This window comes from Prunus dulcis, chromosome 7 (genome assembly GCF_902201215.1).
Source record: "Prunus dulcis chromosome 7, ALMONDv2, whole genome shotgun sequence".
Lineage (NCBI taxonomy): Eukaryota > Viridiplantae > Streptophyta > Magnoliopsida > Rosales > Rosaceae > Prunus > Prunus dulcis.
This window is the reverse complement of record NC_047656.1, coordinates 15835603-15856196: the sequence shown is the minus strand read 5'-3', so window position 1 is coordinate 15856196 and position 20594 is coordinate 15835603. Positions and strand designations below refer to the sequence as shown.

The 20594-nt window shown below is 38.6% G+C and overlaps 4 protein-coding genes across 4 annotated transcripts; 2 read left to right on the top strand and 2 right to left on the bottom strand.

Moving 5' to 3' along the window:
- Positions 1-202: 202 nt before the first annotated feature.
- LOC117633462 (zinc finger CCCH domain-containing protein 6) lies at positions 203-4615 on the bottom strand. The gene is made up of 4 exons (XM_034367083.1): positions 4292-4615; positions 1819-2022; positions 1585-1709; positions 203-1490 (listed from the first exon to the last, which is right to left on the bottom strand). Exons 1-4 carry the CDS (start codon positions 4361-4363, stop codon positions 368-370), a joined length of 1524 nt encoding a protein of 507 aa, XP_034222974.1. The 5' UTR covers positions 4364-4615; the 3' UTR covers positions 203-367.
- Positions 4616-10769: 6154 nt separating this feature from the next.
- LOC117634159 (GDP-mannose 4,6 dehydratase 1) lies at positions 10770-12236 on the top strand. The gene has a single exon (XM_034368109.1). It carries the CDS (start codon positions 10922-10924, stop codon positions 12035-12037), a length of 1116 nt encoding a protein of 371 aa, XP_034224000.1. The 5' UTR covers positions 10770-10921; the 3' UTR covers positions 12038-12236.
- Positions 12237-12457: 221 nt separating this feature from the next.
- LOC117634160 lies at positions 12458-15010 on the bottom strand. Its single transcript, XM_034368110.1, has 6 exons — positions 14819-15010; positions 14643-14726; positions 14424-14508; positions 13895-13983; positions 13028-13139; positions 12458-12864 (listed from the first exon to the last, which is right to left on the bottom strand). The coding sequence occupies exons 1-6, from the start codon at positions 14852-14854 to the stop codon at positions 12635-12637; spliced, it is 636 nt and encodes a 211-aa protein (XP_034224001.1). The 5' UTR covers positions 14855-15010; the 3' UTR covers positions 12458-12634.
- A 135-nt stretch (positions 15011-15145) lies between these two features.
- LOC117634480 (nucleolin-like) lies at positions 15146-19800 on the top strand. Its single transcript, XM_034368613.1, has 11 exons — positions 15146-15541; positions 15844-16955; positions 17025-17114; positions 17257-17721; positions 18045-18171; positions 18256-18408; positions 18497-18822; positions 18900-18993; positions 19102-19154; positions 19237-19321; positions 19413-19800. Exons 1-10 carry the CDS (start codon positions 15316-15318, stop codon positions 19303-19305), a joined length of 2715 nt encoding a protein of 904 aa, XP_034224504.1. The 5' UTR covers positions 15146-15315; the 3' UTR covers positions 19306-19321; positions 19413-19800.
- Positions 19801-20594: the final 794 nt, after the last annotated feature.

Below are 20594 nucleotides of genomic sequence, written 5' to 3'. Positions count from 1 at the left end.
TTCCACTTACAATTCTTCTTTTGATCTTTGTTTTACGAATCATCTGAAAAGTTGTACTTTGGGCCTAGAGTTAAAGAATTCATTACACGATCTACCATTTATGGGCCATTCCTTTATGAATGGTTCGTCAATTGTGCAGATAAAGTGCGAAGAGAAGTTAGGAGCACTGAAACAAACATAAGCAGAACAAAAACACTTTATCTTAAAAAATAACTTTCATTAGTCTTAAAAAATTGCCTGAGTCATTGGAAAAACTACCTACCTACCCTGTCTCGAGGTCTCAAATTTACCCCAAGCTGTGCACAAAACTTGTGTAGAAAATGAAAAGAAAAGAGAGGCCAAATTTGCAGGATTTTAGCTCCATTATTCACATCCTTCCAGTATTAAACCCAGTTAGTTTCATTCTCTTGGTACTATGGGCCTCCATGATGCTGCCAGTCGGCCATTGGCACGACATATCATGCTGGAAAGTGCAATTAACTCCATTACGGCATCCCCTAGAGCTTTTAAAGTACAAGCAAGGTTTACGATTCTTGCAAGGTTTCGTTTCTCCTGGTTTAAAGTTTTGAACCATTTTCAAGTCTGTCAAGTGATTATGATTGTTACCATTTTGTGCAATAAATGGGTCCTGGATTTCAACTCCATGTTGCATAATGAGGTTCTTAAAGTAGTTCACATCCTTCACATGTCCGGCTTCGTTGGCTGGGAATGGTGGTAAGGGAGCTCTATTTGGATCATTCATTGCACTTGAAGAGAATGGCGGTAATGGAGGTCTGTTCGGTTGAGTCATTGCTCTTAAAGGGGGTTGCGGGGGTTGTGCTTGGTTTTGATTTGGCAGGCTAGGCAACATAAAGGAGTTGGATTTGGAGCTGGGCAAAGGAGGCGGTGGTGTTTGTCGATTCAACCCGGATAGTTGAACATTATTTGGCTGAAGAGGGATTGTATTCAAAGCAGTTCCCACTGTACCTGGCATAGGGCAGTAGTTTCCACCTGCAGCAGTCCCTTGCATATCAGATTTTGGATGAGATGAGGGAATTGATGGAACTAATGTCTTTGGCCTGGGTGCAAGTCCTGCATTGGCCTGTGGTCCGGATTCATTACTCAATTTCTGGATCATTTTTGGGTCACTAAGAATTTTAATGAGCAAACCAGTATCGACCAGACTTCCCTTCTCAGTGCTTTTCATGATTGCAGTCAATGCAGCTGAAGCAGCAGCAGTCACGTCCGCGTTAAGATCAAATAAGTTTCCTAGTACAGGTTGATCACTGGCGAGTTGCTGCAAACCAGGAGAGTTACATTTAGAAGCATTTGATTTCCCAGATGCCGACAGACCGTGGTGCAAGACTGGTGGTTGACAACCTACATTGGTATTCACTGGAGTTTCCAGATCAAGTAAATCTGGGGACTCTTCTTCAATTGGAGTATCGGGAACAAAAGGAGTGAGGCTATCATCATAATGCTCGCCCTCTACATCCAAAGAAACCGAGGGGCTGTGCCAAAAAAAAAAAAAGATGATCAGGCTCAATCATGTAAAAGAACAAAAAGACTACGAAATGTAATTCCGGATACAGGTCGAAAGCTTACTTAGGAGGAATTGCAGAAAAACGAGGATAAACTGCTTCAAGCACTCTCATCTCTCTTGATTTTTGAGCCTTGGCATCCTCACTTTCCTCGCCAGCTGCTACTTCCCAGGTGGGACTTATGACAAACTGTTCAAGTAAAATAAACATATCAACACCTGAATTCAGATTACAGACCAGATATTCTAATCACATGCATAATTAATCATAATTTAGTAAAGATCTAACATCTACACACCTTGGAAGGACGTTTCCATTGAATACTCGGGATGTGGGGAAGTTCCACTTTTGACTGGCCCACAGAAAAACTGCCTTCAAATCCAGGGGGGAAATCATTTTCCGCAGGAATTGAATTCAACATACTTGATGCCTTTGCTTGAAGATGATCTTGACATTTCAGGCCAACTTTAACAGGACAATCCTCAGAAGAGAACAGCTTCACCTATTTAAAATCACAACTTGGTAAGTCACAATGAACAGATGAATGATAACAATCAGCAACATTTACCACTAAAAATTGGAAAGATAATTTTAACAAGAAGAAAGAATGATCATATTTTAAAAACCAGATTATATGCAGCATCTACATTAGAGATTGACCACATTATATGCAGTACGGCTCATCAAACCTACACACTAATTGTCTCTGCATTTTATCATATGGACATTTATATTAATGATTTCCATGGCATTCTACACATAAAGGATATTTAGATATCTAAGGCCAAACCTTTTTCCTTTATACCCTAGAGGCTATATACCATTATATGAATCTCAGGCAGAAGCCTAGTTTTAGCATTTAATTTCTGATTAGAGTGAACAATTTTGCTTTACATTTTATGAAGACTTCAAACGCATGGATTTCACCACATATGTAACATCTTCTGGCTATATGACACATGAACACACCCTAACTCCAGTATCTGGATGGTATCACCCTAGTTTTCTGCAACTATTAGCGTTATATCCTACACTAGGCAGTGCATTGCAAATATGTATTTGCAACTATGAGTTAAGAAGAAAATTCCAAGACTCCATCTTATCTTCGAGGGATTAGACACAGTAGATTTTTCAATCGTAATCAAAATTTGGGTTCTACAAGCTCAGGTAACTGACCAATCAGTTAGTGCTTGCTTTATTCAGATATTATGTATTACATACTCTTAAGGAAAAAACAGTGGCATAAGTAAGATAGGGAATCTTTTCTACTATTTACGTACATGATTATAAATTATAACCTTCAGCATACTAAATTACAACAATATTTTCTTAATCAGGAACCTTTGACACTTCATTGGACAACTATCCTCACCCAAGTATAAGCCATTTTGAACTTTCAATAATACTTTATGTAAGTCTTTCTGATCTTAAATTTTGTTGATCCTATCCTTAAAATTGAGCAGTTTCTACATGTTTTGGATAAATTTAAGTAAGTGAGGGTAACACCTCAACGTGGTTTTACCGAACTACCCAAGTTATAACATGTGTGTATTTATCATACCCTAAAGTATAAACCCATCGCCACTACGTGTATATATGCTGTTACCAGTGCGCACCCAAACTATGGCACGTGGTGGCCGACGAGTTTATACTTTAAGGTATAGTAATTAATGAATTTATATGTGTTATATAACATGGGTTAGATGGTAAAACCACATTTCGGGTGTTACATGTTGTAATACGGGTGGAAGATAACACCACATGACTTCATAGATTATAGACATTATAGCAACAAAACAGATTTTGTAGATTTAGTTCTGCTGATTCTTGTAATAACTTTGTTGATCCTAATTATAAAGACCAGTAGAACAGTTTTGATAAGATCATCAATCGATTTATTGGCCTTAAGGACTTCATCAAGTAAGATTTTATAACAATCAAATCAGATTAAATTCTTTTGATTCTTGTGATAACTCTGTTAACACTTAATATAGAAAAAAGAGTTTCTGCAAGATCACTACACTTTCAATAAGATCATTAATCGATTGATGTGGCTGAAGGACTTCATGGATTATAGGTTTTAAAGAAGTCCAACAGATTTACCACTGGGTGGCATGCAAGAAATAAGTCACAAGGACCAGCCTTAAGACCACCCCATCTTCTTGCCAATCAATCTGTTTTGAAGGAGAATGAATATCGAATCTCTCCGTTTAATTTTTTTTTTTATTTGGTGTCGAGATCTTTTCGTTTATTCAAGCTCTTGTCACACTGCCAATATTGCAATGGGTTTTTCTCTCTCTATTTTTTTTGGGTAATAAATGTCATTGTTGTATAATTTTGTTGCCCAGATTTCTGGACTCACAATTAATCAAGTAGCTTAACAACAGAATGAATTTTCAATGAGTTTTTTATGATGGTTTTAAATGAGCATCCACTCTTTCCTTTAATTTGCCAATCGAATGTAATCCAGATTTGATTTATTAAATAAATAATAATTAAATAATAATTAAAAATAATAAACAGAAGCAAACTTTAATCAATCAAGTTGACAGGTATGGTTTTGTGATTAATTTAACAGGGAAAACTAATGGAGTATTTTCTGACTTGCCAAACAGAAGAATCGAATGAAATCTTATAAGGTTAAAACAAATCCAGAACCACCTCCAATCCAATCCAATCCAATACGAAGAAGAAACAAAAAAAACCTAAAACAAATTGGTGGTTCAGAATCAGAACTGAGAAGCCAAAATTTTAAGATTTTGCGATTATACCTGACAAAGATTGGCTCCGGAAGCCCAAGAAACTGAGTTTGAAATCCTCGACCGCTTCATATTCATTCTCATATCTCAAAAACCCTTCCCGCTTCAATTTACCGATATAAAATTCCTACTAATCCTAGATTAAAAAATAGCTATGTAAGATTTGTAAAATCGTAATCGATCTGGCTGTGCAGGTCTTCTCGAAACCCTAGGCTGCAAAACAAAGAGCAATGCCCTAATTTTGATACCAAGAGGAGAAGAGGAAGCCGATGCGTTTGCTTAATATGAGAAGTCTGGTGGTGTTTTTGTATTTATTGGGAGGTTCGAGAGACAGTTTTTTGTTCGTTTTCCATTTTCCTAATTTTCCGATTTCAATTATGACTGCTTATTTGGTGTTTTACAGCGCACGCGGCACGCATATGGTACGCCTGGCGTATGGTATGCGCTTGTGCTTTTCTGGCCTGGCCTGGCCTTGCCTTGCCGACTTGTACGGATAGGAATTAATTACAATAGCATTATTTTACCATTCTGTCAACAAAAAAAAAAAAAAAACTCTATATTAACTTTTTTATTTTATTTTTCCTTAAAATCACCTCATCAGTTCCACTTCACTCGAGTTTGTTATATTATGTTGTCAAAAGAAAATAAAAATTGACCAACAGAAAATATCTCAATAATTAAAAAAAATCTTAAATTGTAGACTAGTGATTTTATATTCAAAACTTCATGACACTCTAGCAGTGTGCGAAAAAACCATGCTCTTCTTTCCTAATTTTGAAAAAAAGAAAGTCTATGGAGCTAATATTTTGCCCATCGAGCCGCATCCCCCACATTTGGCCCAATATAAGCTGAGACCATTTCCCCAATGGATTTTTAATTGAGCAATGAATTGCATGCTTACCCTATGCTCACGTGAGATGGACCACTGCAAGGGCCTAGGCAATTGTCCGTAGCATCTCCCTTTCTTTCTTGTATGTTTTATAGCCAAATTGGAGGCTATTGAGTTGACCCACAATTTAATCATCAATCAGTATTTGTGGAAGATGGTGAAGACACCGCCATACTTGGTTGACGGAGCATGTAGTCGAGGGACTCCAACAATCTTGAAATTTATTTAAGAAAGGCTCGTAAAAAAGGGTAAAAAAGGGACTCCAACAGTCTTTCAATAGCTGAATAAAAAAAGGGTAAAATAAGACTCAATAAATAAAATTTAATTGTATATATTTGATTTATTTTTTTATACAAGTGTGATACTGAGAGAAGGGGTATCAAACCTAGGACCTCAAATGCAGAGATAAATATCCTTAGCCACTCTTGGCATATATATTTGATATTTGAATTTGTAATAATTTAACACCAAAAGAATAATGGTTTAGTACAATTTTTTTTTAAAAAAATTAAACACTCATTATTAATGATATTTGAACTCATGATTGATGATATTTGAACTCGTGAGACTGCTGCACTAACCAATTGAGTAATGTTACTCTTACCGCATTTGTATATCACATTCTCATATCACCTTATGTGATAGATAAAGTGGATAGTCACACTAATTAAAAAGTGTCAATAAATCATAAAAGAAAAAAATGCTAAATTAATTTTAATTGATGTGGTTGTCCACCTCATTTGCCACATAAGGTGGTATGAGAATGTGATATACAAATGTGGTAAAAGTAACATTATGAGGACCCCCCACAATTAGGTGCCACATGTCAAGAGAAGTCTATTTAAAGAAAAAAAAATTAAAAACAAGAAGTATGGGCGTATGACTGTATTATATATATATATTATTTTTTTTTCCTAAAAAGATAACCCTCTAGCGATCAAGCGCCACGTGTCAAAAAAAGTATAGTTGGCCTGCTATACTATTTAAATACATTATATTTAAAAGGAATAGCCGCACGACGATACTATTTAATTAAAAAAAGAGAAAAAAAAAAGAAAAAAGACACTCCTAGTTGCATTAGTTTGTACTTTATAGATATTAATTTGCTAATTTCAACATATCCAAAGTAGATATTAATTGGCCACAACATAATATTTTAATATAATTTTAAGACGTATATTATTCTTATTTAGTAATATGTGAGAATTGTTGAGGCCCAAAAAAGTCCATGGTTAGGCCCAAATAAGTTTCTGGCCCAATATGATATTGTATTAAGAAAAGTCACATATCGGAGTACACGAAGGCTCGTCATATACAAGTCATAGTCCAAATGCCATGCTAAATAAATAATTTGTCATGCCAAGGACTAAGATAATATTATAAAATACAAGCTCATGTTAAACTAAGCACCGTGTCCCTCTTCAAGGACGATAAAATTGAAGCACGCCAAGCAAGGAATTATTATTCCGCACCTAATCACGCCACAAACTTAAGTGGGCCTCAAGCCACTCAAATACCTGGGGCTTGCTTGAGTGGGTTGTGCTATGAATGGTACAAGCCGAGAAATGGAAGTCTCGGGTTGCTTGGGAGCCTCGAGATTCAAGCTCATTTCTTAGGCCCAAACATGTAGGTGAGCACCAAAAAGGAAATAGCCTATTAGCTTAACCAAATTAGCCCAACGCCTCAACAAAAAATAGGCCAATACTTGTTGAGTTTAGCCCACTTATTTTGACAAACCAACTCATTACCTTAGAAGGCCCATACAATTAGAAAAGAGAAGAAGCCAAAGCATGCTCCTTGCTGAAAAAACAGAAGCCACGTAAGGAGCAAGATGTCCACATATGCAGAGCTGCTAGAAGCCTTCAGCACATGGGAAGGAACAAGTTCCAAGCACATAACACTTGAAGAACCAAGGGATACTAACGTGCAAGCTGCCAGGAAGAGAAGCACCCTTCGGACCAGCATACATACCCCAATTCCTTCCCCCATCAGACCTGCCCATGGAAAAAGGAAGAAAAGAAAGGAAGGAGATGGCTGGGAATGGAAGTCTCCCACTGAAACAGCTGCGGAAAAGGGGCCTCGAGCTCCTAAAAATCTCTGATTTTGTGCAAATAGACAGAGGAAATTTCACCAAGATAGGAAAAGTCAAGGGAGGAGATGAGAAAAGAAGGGAAAAGCTTGGCCAAAATGGGTAGAAGCCATTAGGGTTTCTTGGGAAGTGATGGTTTCCAACTCCTATAAAATGAGGCATCTTCTACCCAACGAAAGGACCACATTTCAGTGAGCAAGCTTCCTCTCTTACTCCCAAAACCCAACAATTTCGTGCTTAGCCCATCCTTTTTCCTTAATTTTCTCTCTTGGCAAACTGTTCTGACACTTGACAGAGTCTCTGTCAAGATGCCGGAAAAAGCACTCAAGCCATCTTTTTATCTATTTCCCTTATTCTTAGCCAAATTAGCTCGCAAACCTCTTCTTCCTCATCCCTAGGAAGCCATATTTTCCTCTTTGGTGCTAAACTCATTTTGATTTTGCTTCCATGCCACAAGCCTCTCATGCAAAGCTATAAATTTTATCTGTAAGCATCAAGAAATCATCTGTAAGTTGTTGTTATTTTAGTTGGTGAAGGTAACCAAGGTGTTTCCTAAGGCATCTATGTCCTTTCGAAGCATTCTTAGGGCTTGATCTTCGAACTCAGGCTTAAGGGGCAATTTCATCCATCTGCCCTTTACGGCAGCCAAACCCCTTTAAGCTGCGGAAAGAAAAAGCCCCCACAAGAATTATTTGTATAATATGTGAATTTTGTGTGTCTTACTGAAAATTTTGTAAAAAATACGTCTACAAAATATTAGAAATACGTACGTACATGTACAAATATGACTATTGTACGTACATGTACAATATGACTATTGTACGTACATGTACAATATGCCTATTGTACGTTTGCTATTTAAAAAATATGAGACGTGTATGGATGAATGTATTATTGAAAAATACGTACGTACATATATATATAAAGACTTAGCGGCTCGTTTATACTATTTATTAAAGATAATTATATATATATATATATAAATAATCAATAAAGCCGCTCGACTAAACTATTTTTAAAAAAAAATAAGAAAAAAATTGCATAGAGCCACGCGGCTATAATATTTCTAATAAAAAAACAGAGTTGACGCACAGCGCCTAGGGGCCCACGTGTAAAATAGTATAGCCGCTCGGCTATACTGTTTATAAAAAAAATAAAAAACCTAAGTAGAGCTGTGCGGCTGTACTGTTTTAAAAAAAATTTAAAAACTGCGTATAGCCGTCCGGCTATACTATTTTTTAATATAAAAAAAAGATGTCCCTCAACGATTAAGCGGTACGTGTCAAGACAAGTCTTTTAAAAAAAAATTAAAACATGGAGTATAGCTGCACAGCTGTACTATTTTTTTTTTTTAAAGGGACCCTCTGGTGATTTGGCGCCATGTGTCAAAAATCGTAGTATAACTGAACGGCTATACTATTTAAATATTTTACATTTAAACGGTATAGCCACACGGCTCTACTATTTAATTAAAAAATATATATATAATGACCCACCTAGTTGCATTAGTTTGTACTTTATAGATATTAATTTAATAGTTTTAATATATCCAAAGTAGATATTAATCGGCCACTATATATAATTTTTATAACATATATTATTCTTATTCAATAATATGTGAGAATTATTTGTATAATACGTGAATTTTGTGTGTCTTACTAAAATTTTTTGTAAAAAATACATGTATAAAACATTAGAAATCTATACGTACATGTACAATACGACTATTGTGCATTTCCTTTTTAAAAAACAAGAGACGTGTATAGAACATCATTGTATTATTGAAAAATACGTACATACATATATATATATATAAGACTATAGTTGCTCGTCTATACTATTTATTAAAGACAATTAAAAACTTGACCAAAAAAAAAAAGACAATTTAAAAAAAAAACCAGTAAAGCCGCCCAGCTATAATATTTTAAAAAAAATAAACCAAAAATCGAGTATAGCTGCATGGCGATACTATTTACTTTTAAAAAAAAACAGAGCAGCCGCACAGCGACTAGGCGCACATGTATAAAAAAAAAAAAAAAAACTAAGTATAGCCATGCGGCTATACTATTTTTAAATATAAAAAAAGGAGTAATGCTACTCTTACCACATGTGGTACAAGTAGCATTTTGGTTTAAGAATATGTTTATGCTGATTTGCTAGATTAACTCAACATAATTAAATATTGAGATTTTCTATTTAAATCCCATACTTCGCTTAGTTCACCCCATGTTCTAAGTTCACCATTTAAATTTTCACAATTTCTAAGAAAACCTCACTATCTTCCCAAACTACCATTAAATAAACCTCAAACTGAAAAAATAAGAACTAAAAGAGGTTTTCTATTTAAACCCCACAATTTTCTTTGTTCCTAGCAAAAAAAAAAAACACAAACAGATGAAACCCCAAATCCGAAATTTAATACTTTCTAGAGAAAGAGAACAACTTTACCTCTCTCTAAGAACTATAATTGGAATTCTAACACTTGGGTCTTGTTGAGAGAGAGAGAGAGAGAGAGAGAGTTTGTAAACAGGAAGTTAGAAGGAGGTTTCTAAAATTTAATATGAAGAGTGGTGGAGTGTGTGGAGAAATTATAGAGTGATACGGTATCACCACGTCGGCTGGTGATACTCCCACTCAAAATCTGCCATGTGTCTTTTTTGAAAAGAAAATTAAAATTTTTTCATTGCTGGACTTTGTCTTCCAACTTTACCCTAAATAAAATAAAATAAAAGTTGAAAAAATAGGAAAAGAAAACAAGAAGACTAGCAATTTCCCCTATCGGCAATCTGCCTACCTTGCACTGCCGCCCCTTGGCTGCAATCCCCCTCCAATAATAACAACATCAAACATACCCTTCTTTCACTAGTGGTTGTCGTCATAGGAGATTTTGAAAATTTTTGTTTTATGTTTACTGGGTTTGCATTGATTTTCAAGATTTCTGGGTTTTCTAAATACGTTTAACTTTTTGCTAAGAATGGGAGGCGCGGAAAGGCTAGGTGGGTGGCGAGGGAGATGCAAAGACGGCTAGGTGGCATCGATAGCACAAGGATGACGGGGTAGAGGGGTTAGGGTAATTAATGTTGAAGGGTAAACTTGTAAGACAAAGTCCAGGTGTAAATTCTTTTTAATTTTCTTTTCAAAAAGGACACATGACAGATTTTGAGTGGGAGTATCACCAGCTGCCGTGGTGATACCGTATCACTCTATAATGTCTCGAGTGTGTGGTGTGTATAAATGTACTAAAATTAATTATCAAGTTGGATGACCTTTTTTGTTTTTTTATCTAATAATAAAATTTACAGCTTAATAATTTAAGTATTATGGTGCACAAAGAGAAGTATGAGATTTAAATAGAAAATCTCTTCAATATTTTGTATAAAAATCAAACCAAAGATTAGAAATTTTTAAAAACGTTAGAAATTTGGCACCCTTCTGACCATCGTGCTGTGGGTCCCCCACCGACAACTCAGCTGGCGCCCTTCTACTAGCCACCCCCACAGTAAAACCGCTAGAAGCGCGTTCCTGTCCAACCAAGCCGCCAGACTTGGATCCCTCCCTCCTTCCCTCCCTCTTAAAATCTCTCAAAACCACTACACCCTCCTCTGCACAATCTCACTTCTACTCTCACTCCTCTCTCATTTCTCCTCACAAACCCGACCCGACAATGGCGTCCGAGACCGACACCACCAGATCCGGATCCACCCCAAACGGCTCCGCCCCGGATCCGCCGGAGCCCCGCAAGGTCGCGCTCATCACCGGCATCACTGGCCAGGACGGCTCCTACCTCACCGAATTCCTCCTCAACAAAGGCTACGACGTCCACGGCCTGATCCGACGGTCCTCCAATTTCAACACCCAGCGCATCAACCACATCTACATCGACCCCCACAACGCCCACAAGGCCCGCATGAAGCTCCACTACGCCGACCTCACCGATGCGTCGTCGCTCCGCCGTTGGATCGACACCATCGCCCCCAACGAGGTCTACAACCTCGCTGCCCAATCGCACGTCGCCGTTTCGTTCGAGATCCCCGATTACACTGCGGATGTCGTCGCCACCGGCGCCCTCCGCCTCCTCGAGGCCGTCCGCTCCCACATCGCCGCCACCGGACGCACAGACATTAAATACTACCAGGCCGGGTCGTCGGAGATGTTCGGGGCGACCCCGCCTCCGCAATCGGAGACGACGCCGTTTCACCCCCGATCCCCCTACGCTGTTTCGAAATGCGCGGCGCATTGGTACACGGTCAACTATCGCGAGGCCTACGGACTGTTCGCGTGTAATGGGATACTGTTCAACCACGAGTCGCCGAGGAGGGGGGAGAATTTCGTGACCCGGAAGATCACTCGGGCCGTGGGTCGGATCAAGGTCGGGTTGCAGAGCAAGTTGTTCTTGGGGAACTTGCAGGCGTCAAGGGATTGGGGTTTTGCCGGTGACTACGTGGAGGCGATGTGGATGATGCTGCAGCAGGAGAAGCCCGGCGACTACGTGGTGGCGACGGAGGAGTCGCATACGGTGGAGGAGTTCTTGGAGGCGTCGTTTGGGTATGTGGGTTTGAATTGGAGGGATCATGTGCTGATTGACAAGAGGTACTTGCGGCCATCAGAGGTCGATAATCTGAAAGGGGATGCTACAAAGGCTAAGAAGGAGCTTGGGTGGAAGCCCAAGGTTGGTTTTCAGCAGCTGGTGAAGATGATGGTGGATGAAGACGTTGAATTGGCCAAGAGGGAGAAGGTTCTCGTTGATGCTGGGTACATGGATGCTCAGCAACAACCTTGATTTCTCTGGTCTCAATTTGGGTTGAAGTTTATATAATGTGGCTTAGTTGAATGGTTTTCTAGAGGTGATAGAGTTTGGTAATGGTTCCAGTAATTTATTGTTCAATGTCCTCTGTCCTGAGGGTTGTTTTTTTAAATTTTTCTGTAACTTCATTCATTCAATTTCAGCATTTCTATACTTGAACTATTGTTGCAGTTTATGTTTTTGTTCATTTTTTCTGCTCTGGAGCTTGACAGTTTTGAATAGTGAAAGCTCTCGGGGATCTGCTGGATCTGATCCCTCTCATTTGACAATAATTTGATTCAGTAATTCACTAAAACAAGTTCATTTTGTATAAAGTTTTATGTCGGTGATGGCAGTTGCTCACGTGGATTGTTTCTTGGTTTATTGGTTAAGCCAAGAACGATGGGAACAAGTAAAAACATAAAATTAAAGTGTGCTGTATAGTGGGACTTGTCTTGTTCCTACCCTGTCCCTTTACATTTGTATCTTCAGTATGGGAGGGAGGAGAGCCAACAGGAACACTTTTGTTACCATTGAAAATGTTAATAAATCACAATCAACAAAGGTTTTGTACAAGAAAGAATGGATGCTAAGTCAGTCTAACTTGGTTTCGGCAGAAGGTAGACTTCGGTTTAGATCTCTTTGCAGATCAGATGAGCTTGATTGAAATTCTTGGTCGGCAGTGCCAACTGCAAATGGCTTGACAGATGACCTAAGGGATTCTGGTCCTTCCACCGATATTCTCCGGCACAGTGCATCACAGTTACTAATTACCTCTGTCAGTCTTCCTTTAAGCTCCCCAATCTCCACCTGCAATGCATGAACTGCATGCACATTCCAAGATAAAGTTAGAATAAATTAGGTCATAAGAAGGTATACAGGCAAGAGCAGGTTTTGATGTGAAAATTATAATGGACACATACTGTACAACTAATTTCACCATACTCTAGGTCCATCCAGACATTAGGTAGAACATATATCAATTACCTTCAGATAAATGTTGCGAAGACGTCTTCATTGCTGACACTGAATAATTAAAACGTTGAAGAAGTTTAACAGCCAAAGCATCAGCTACTTCTATCTTATCTTCTATGTCTTCCTGCAACAATTATCAACAAATCAAGGTCACGTAGTTCCAGGTGAGGAGAAAGGATGGAAAAACAAGTCAATGTTCCTAATTTGCTGCCAGCCTTTCACAAAATTCAGCATAAGCAACACAGGCTTCTTAAAAGCAAGGGCAAACACATAAATTGTTCCAAACATAAAACTTTCCGATTTGCAAGACATAACAACAACAGTGTGCAATTATGTTGGATTTTCACCAATTTCATACCACTGGCTAATACTGCACAGAGAGCTATACTTGAATTTCATGGAAACATCTTCGTTAAGGCAGTCGTTAACTGATATCATACTAAACTGTTGATCCCTTTAATTCTGTGATATTATTTCATCCACTATAACATCAAATGAACCAAGTCTCAGACAAGATCCAATTACATAAGTAACCTCGCATATTTCTTTTTTCCATGGTGATCCAAATAGAAGGCCTGAAATTGGCCGGATGGAAGATGCATAAGGACAGGCCAAAGATCAATCTACTGCCTTTGAAAATATGATTCATCACAATGTCTTTGGGAAATAGGAAGAATACCCTAAACCCTGAATCGAGTTCTAATTTTCTTCCTACATTTTAAAATCATTCAATGTCTCCTCAACTTTGAGGTTGTGTGAAGTAACCCCTCCAGCCATAAAAAACTAACGGCTAGTGCCCGTGTGGACCATAAAGAACTTAGAGTTATGTCAAACAAACTCAAAATTCAACAAGGAATGTTGTATCTTGTTAAAACAAACCTGTCTTTTGCTCATCTTTTGCACCTTCTCTTCCTGCCAATCACGGTACATAGAGAAGAGTTCCAATAGCACTTTTGGGTTCACAATACCTGCAGTGACAATTCATAATAGAGCATTGAATTCCACTTCAAAAGGCAATATGTATCAGTATCAATGTTGCAAAGAGAAAGACACAGCATCTACAAAATTACAACCATATACTTATAGATGCAGAAATGAAAATTCTGAAGCATACACAATGCACAGACCACAGGGGCTTAGCTAGTTCAATTGTGTTGTAAGAACTTAATTTTGGGTTTTTTCTTCTGTTTTTTTCTTTTTTGCATCAAAACTGAAAATTATAAATCACTGAAGCAGCTTACTTGTACTTATAGATGCAGAAAGGAAAATTCTGAAGCATACACAATGCACAGACCACAGGGGCTTAGCTAGTTCAATTGCGTTGTAAGAACTTAATTTTGGGTTTTTTCTTCTGTTTTTTTCTTTTTTGCATCAAAACCGAAAATTATAAATCAATGAAGCAGCTTACTTGAAACAGAAGACGACGAAGGTTTCCTCACTAAAATGTCAGTCAAGCTACCCTCAGCCGGGGGTGAAGTCAGTATCGGCGTCGACTACAATGAAACAACTCAAAACGTGAATTCAAATGTCGTTTAGAAAATCCAAACACCGATGAACTTAAACCCTAACTATTTGTTTTTTCTTCCTAAATTAATGATAATTTGAAAATAGGAAATTGTAAACTTACAATTTTGAGGGATTTGAGCTTTTCTAAGACGGGATCGGCGACTTCTGACCGCTCAGACACGGTGGTGATTTCATCGGCTGGCCTCTTCAACCATAATTAAATTAAATTGATACTGTAAATGAAATTGAATTCAAAAGAAAAAAGAAAATTTTAAGTTGATTAAAACGCAGAGCTACCTGTGAGCTTGAGAGTGTGGATTCTGAGGCACCCATCGCTTCGCCGCCGCTTGTTACGAACGAAACTCACCGTTTCAGTGGCGCTGCTGAGAAATGAAGCGGTCTTAACTGTTTTACTTCCGAGTACCTTTTCGACGACACAATGTTCGCGCGCGTGTACGGAAACCGCGCCGAATTAGATTTGGTTTTTTTTGTTGTTGCTATTTTTTTCCTTCCCATATTTTATGAATTATGTTGGTGTATACACGTGTCACATAGGTTGAAAAACAAAGTTGAGGACAAAAAAAAAAAATGAAATTAATTAGTAACAATTTATTTTCGCGAACTTTTCTTTAGCGCGTAGCTCCCTATAAACACCTCGACGGAAGCTTATTTGCTTCACAAAACTGAAAACTCCACCGCGCTCCGCCATTTCACAGTCAAATTCCAAAGCTACAATTGCCAAGCCCTAACTCTGTTTCTCTCAGTTGCTTACCTATCCGCTGCGTATAGTCAGCATGAGAACTCGCAATGCGGACACTCTGAAATCGGCGGCCGGCAAGAAAACACCGCCGGCGAGGAAAACCACCGCTAAAGCACAACCCGCGGCTTCTCAGTTGGACTTAGAAGCGGCCGCTCCTAAAACTGTGGAGACGAAACGCGTCTCTGCTGCTGACAGAGCTAAGCAAGTCAAGAAGACGGAGACTACACCCCCTACTGCTTCAAACTCTCAAAAATCATCAGGTAGCTATTGAATTAGTTATGTGTTGATTTGTTTCGAACTTCTAATAATTTGTTTGATTGAGTTAGGGTTTAGCCTCTGAAGTTATGACTGCTGCTGCATATAGGAAATGAAATTTGGTACTTAGTGAAATAAGAACAGCACAGGTACTGGAGCGTAGATATTTATACCTTTTATTTCCAATTAAGTTGAAGATGTTGTGAATAAGTCAGTTTTGAATCGCTATGCTTGATATATTTTATTGATGGCATGGTGTTTGTTAGTTATTCACAATTTTTTTTTTAAACCTGTGGGTTACTCGTAGTTGAGGAGGCTGAGGCATCAGCTGGTACTGCCAAGGTGACACCAGCCTCTAAAGTTGGTGTAGTGCATAAATTAGTTGCGAAAAAATCGCCTGGGAAAGCTAATACACCGGCATCAGCTAAATCTGTTTCATCACATACACGGAAATCAGGGGGTTCGGTGAGGGCAAAAGTAGATGCGTTAAACAAGGAGAAAGTGGCAGATCTCAAGGATGCGGAGTTCACAAAGAAGAATCCCATTTCTGAGGATGATGGAAAGTCTGAAAAGGAGGAAAGCCATGTGGAATTTGAAGCATGCACTGTTGAGAATGTTGGAGAGCCTTCAAGGAAGGAAGAATCAGCTGTTGGAGGTCAGGAACCAGCTGTTGAGAAGGTTGAACAGCCAACAAACAAACAAAGCGCCAAGGAAGTAGAACCAGATCCTAGTGAAAATGAAGAGGATCCTATTGAGGAAGAGGATCCTGTTGAAGAGGAGGGTTCTTTTGAGGAGGAGCATCCTGTTGAGGAGGTGGATCCTATCAAGGAAGATGATCCAGTTGAGGCAGAAAAGTCTGTTGTTGGGGAGGTTGGAAAGTCTTCTGAGAATGAACCATATTATGATGTAAAAGAGGGAGTGGCAGTGAAAGGAGATCAGGAGGAGCCAATGGATAATGGTGATGAAGAGGGGACCCGTGTTGAGGCTGCTAACAAGGTAGAAAATGTCAAAGAGGGGTTACAAGAAGAAGATATTGAGGGTGTAAAAGATGTGTATGATGGTGATGAGCAGATGGACGAGTATGGTGAGAAAGTGGATCTTGGAGAACATGGAGAAGAGGAACTTCCAGAGGATGATGCAGAGGATCCTGCAGAAGAAACTGAGACATTGGAGGATAAGCAATTAACAGCCATTGCAAATGAACGCAAGATGAAGAAAGAACGAGAAATTTTTCTTGGGGGGCTTGATCGGGATGCTGTGGAGGAAGATGTGAGAAGGGTCTTTGAGAGGATTGGAGGGATAGTTGAAGTTAGGTTACACAAGAATACTTCAACTAATAAGAACAAGGGTTATGCATTTGTGGAGTTCGAAAATAAGGAGCTTGCAAGGCGTGCTTTGTCTGAAATGAAAAACCCTGTTGTATGGATTTTTCTTTGTCTTTCCTGTTTCATATTCTTATAAGCTTCATTCTAATTGACCATTCTGCAGATTCGAGGGAAGCGATGTGGGACAGCACCGAGTGAGGACAACGACACGTTGTTCTTGGGTAATATCTGCAATACATGGACAAAGGAAGCTGTAAGTGTCATTCAGTATTAATTTAGATAACCAGATAAGTAAATAGGTAACAGAAAGGGATAAAGTTATAAGTATCTTTAAATTTGTATATATGCTTCTCAGGATTGTTCACTCTTTCCTTTATCATAATATGGGATGACAGATTAAACAAAAATTGAAGGATTATGGTGTTGAAGGTGTTGAGAACATAAATCTTGTCCCAGATGTTCAACATGATGGGTTGAGCCGAGGTTTTGCATTTGTTGAATTCTCTTGTCATGGTGATGCTATGCTTGCATACAAGAGGCTTCAACAGCCCGATGCTATATTTGGTCACCTTGAAAGAACTGCCAAAGTGGCTTTTGCTGAACCTCTACGTGAGCCTGACCCAGAGATCATGTCCCAAGTGAAGTCGGTATTTGTGGATGGCCTGCCACCTCATTGGGATGAGGACCAGGTTAGGGAGCAATTTAAATGCTATGGAGAAATCTTACGCATTGTTCTGGCACGGAATATGTCTACAGCCAAGCGGAAAGATTTTGGATTTGTTGATTTCTCAACCCATGAATCTGCTGTGGCCTGTGTTGATGGTATAAATAATATAGAACTGGCAGATGGAAACGCAAAGGTATTCTTGTGTTTCTCTCTCTCTCTCTCTCTCTCTCTCTCTCTCTCTGTGGAAACAAGTGATTAGGTTATGTGACACATTGGAAATAAATAAACATTGATTTTTTAAGCTGGACTAGGCAAGGATAGGGATGTTCTTTAACTGCTTTACATAGATGCATGAATTCTTGTATACAGACATGCATACACACACGCAAGGGATGATTGGCCATTGTTTTCTTCAGATGTGATTGCATGTCCTGCATGGCACAGAATTATTAGTTGAATAACATACTTTCATTACCTATTTTAATTTGGTACTTATGTTGGTTTTTGTAATTCTAGATAAAAGTGAAAGCAAGACTTTCAAATCCTTTGCCTAAAACTCAGGCTGTGAAGGGTGGAATGGCCGGTGGATTTCGAATTGGTGGTGATGGTGGTGGTGGTGGTAGTGGTATCTTTCCAAGATTCGGTAAGATATATGTTTATTTGTTTGGTTGAAGATTCATTTTGCTTTGCACATCATTTTCTTGTTGTTACTCTATATTGCTCACAGGGAGGGGTTTTGGTCGCGGTGGACATCATTTCAACCGTGCAAATTTCCAACGTGACAGACATTTCTATCATGGTGGACAAGGTCAAACTGGCAGGATGGGTTTCCCAAATGAATATGACTTCGATTACCCATATGATGAGTTTCATGGACGAGGTTTCTGTTGTGCTTCTAATCATGTGTTGTAGTTTTTCAACTCCCCCTCCCACCAAAAGTATCTTACTGATTTTGTTATGTTTCTCAGGGGGGAGAAGGGGCCCTTTCATGGGTGGTCATTATCCATCCGCTGGAGGTTCATCATCAAGACCCTACATAGATGGACCCTGGCCAGGTGCCCCTGATAGAGGCTATGGTATGCATATTCCTCCTAGAAGGCTTCCATATTCTCCAGAAGGACATTTTGGCAGACCGCCAATGGGGTTTCATTTTGACAGACCGCCAATGGGGGGTCATTTTGACAGACCACCAATGGGGGGTCATTTTGACAGACCGCCAATGGGGGGTCATTTTGATGAACCTTATTTTTATGATGATAACACACAAGGAATAAAACGTCCATTTCATATGAGAGTAAGCTTCCCTTGATAACATTTTGTTGTTCTCTAAGCCTTTTATGCCCATCCTTATCATATATGTGCTACCTTTAGGACTATGATTATGATTACTTGGAGCCTAGTAGACGTCGCCCACGGTTGGATTATACTGATCCAACAGCTTCATTCCGCGGAAACCATTATAGTGGTATGGATTTTATGCTCAGCATTCCTTTGTTTTTCCTCTCTTCTCCTGGGCTGCCCATATTGTTAACTTTTATGCCAGTTTACTCACTTAATTTGCTTTATCTTCTAGATACTTATGGAGCTGGCAGTAGTCTCTACTCTCCTGATTTTTATGGTCCTGAAGTAAGCAATTAATGCTTACGTGACTGTGACTTACTTTACATTTACATTAACATATGATGATGATATCAATTTCATTTTGCAGTATCATTCTGGTCCATATTCATCTTATTATGGGAGGAATCACTCATATAGAGGAGGCCACTACTTTTAGACTCGAGAACTTTTTGGTAATAGAAATGCTTTATGATTTTAAGTTATAATCTGTGATTGTGAATTCCGTATGCTAATGTTCTAATGGTTATTATTAATTGTGATCAGGTGGCCATGGATCTGCACGCAGGATGTAATTTATCAAAGATGGGCAAGTGGATTGCTGTTAGAAAGAAGTTGAATATTTCTTTCACCTCTCTGTCTTCATCCTACTTTTCCTCATTCTCCATCTATCTTCTTTACTTGTTAGTTGCCTGTTTAGTTAAATTTGGGTAGGATTTCCGAAGTTTTGATGTTTGTAGTTTAGGTAGTCTTTCAAGGACCCCTGACTTAGAAACTTAGTAATTGTTTGTATGGCAGAGGTTGGAAAAGATTTACTCATCTTACCCTAGGAATGGACAACTCGATGAACTCTGTTATGGTTCTTTTGAAGCTAAGATGCTTTTTCGAGCCCTATCTATAAATAACGGCATGGGCCATTTGTTTGTTGATTACAGTTAATTTTGTGGTTTAGAGAAATCAAGTTCGGTGATTTGTGGGAGATAAAAGGTTTTCAGTTTAGGGTTTTTCCTTTCTCATGGAGATGCAAGGGATAAGAATAAGCATGCTGATGGAGATGAACCTGAAGGTTTTTTTAAATGGAGAGACAATATGCATGTATTATGGAGTTCTATGGTTTTTCTATATTAGGGTAGGCTTCTATATGACATTCTTGTTTTTTGCTGATGGGTGAATGAGGTGGTGGTGTGTATGATGTTATGTGGTCCTTTTTTCTTTATTGAAAAATGTAGCTCAGGTTCTCTAGCTGTATTTGGCATGGATATAGTGGTTCATGAACATTGTTGCCATGTTTCATCAAACTGTTCTGCCAGAGGTCTAGTATAACTTAAACTTAATGTTCAGTTTATCTGAGGGATAGATGCTGATGCTGTTTGGAATTAAAAAAATCAAGTAAATTTGTTTTGGTGTCTATCCGTGAGGAGCATAAGTGATTGATCAGGTCAAGTCTGCCATATGGTGTCCAGTTATATTCAATTTCATAAAGGATTTATTTTGTTGGGGATCCCTGCGAGGAGCACAAGTGATTGATCAGGTTAGAGTTCATTGTTTCTCAGGTGACAACTAGTTATTGCTGAGTAGTTTTTAAGGTCCAACAATTGACCATCTGTGATTTTCATCAAGATAATATTGGACTTTCAATGGTTGAATATTTTTTTTTCTCTGTAGTTCAAAGCTCTCTGTTGGCAAATGCTGGCCATTTATGATTTTTCTGAAAACCGAGGACAGGAT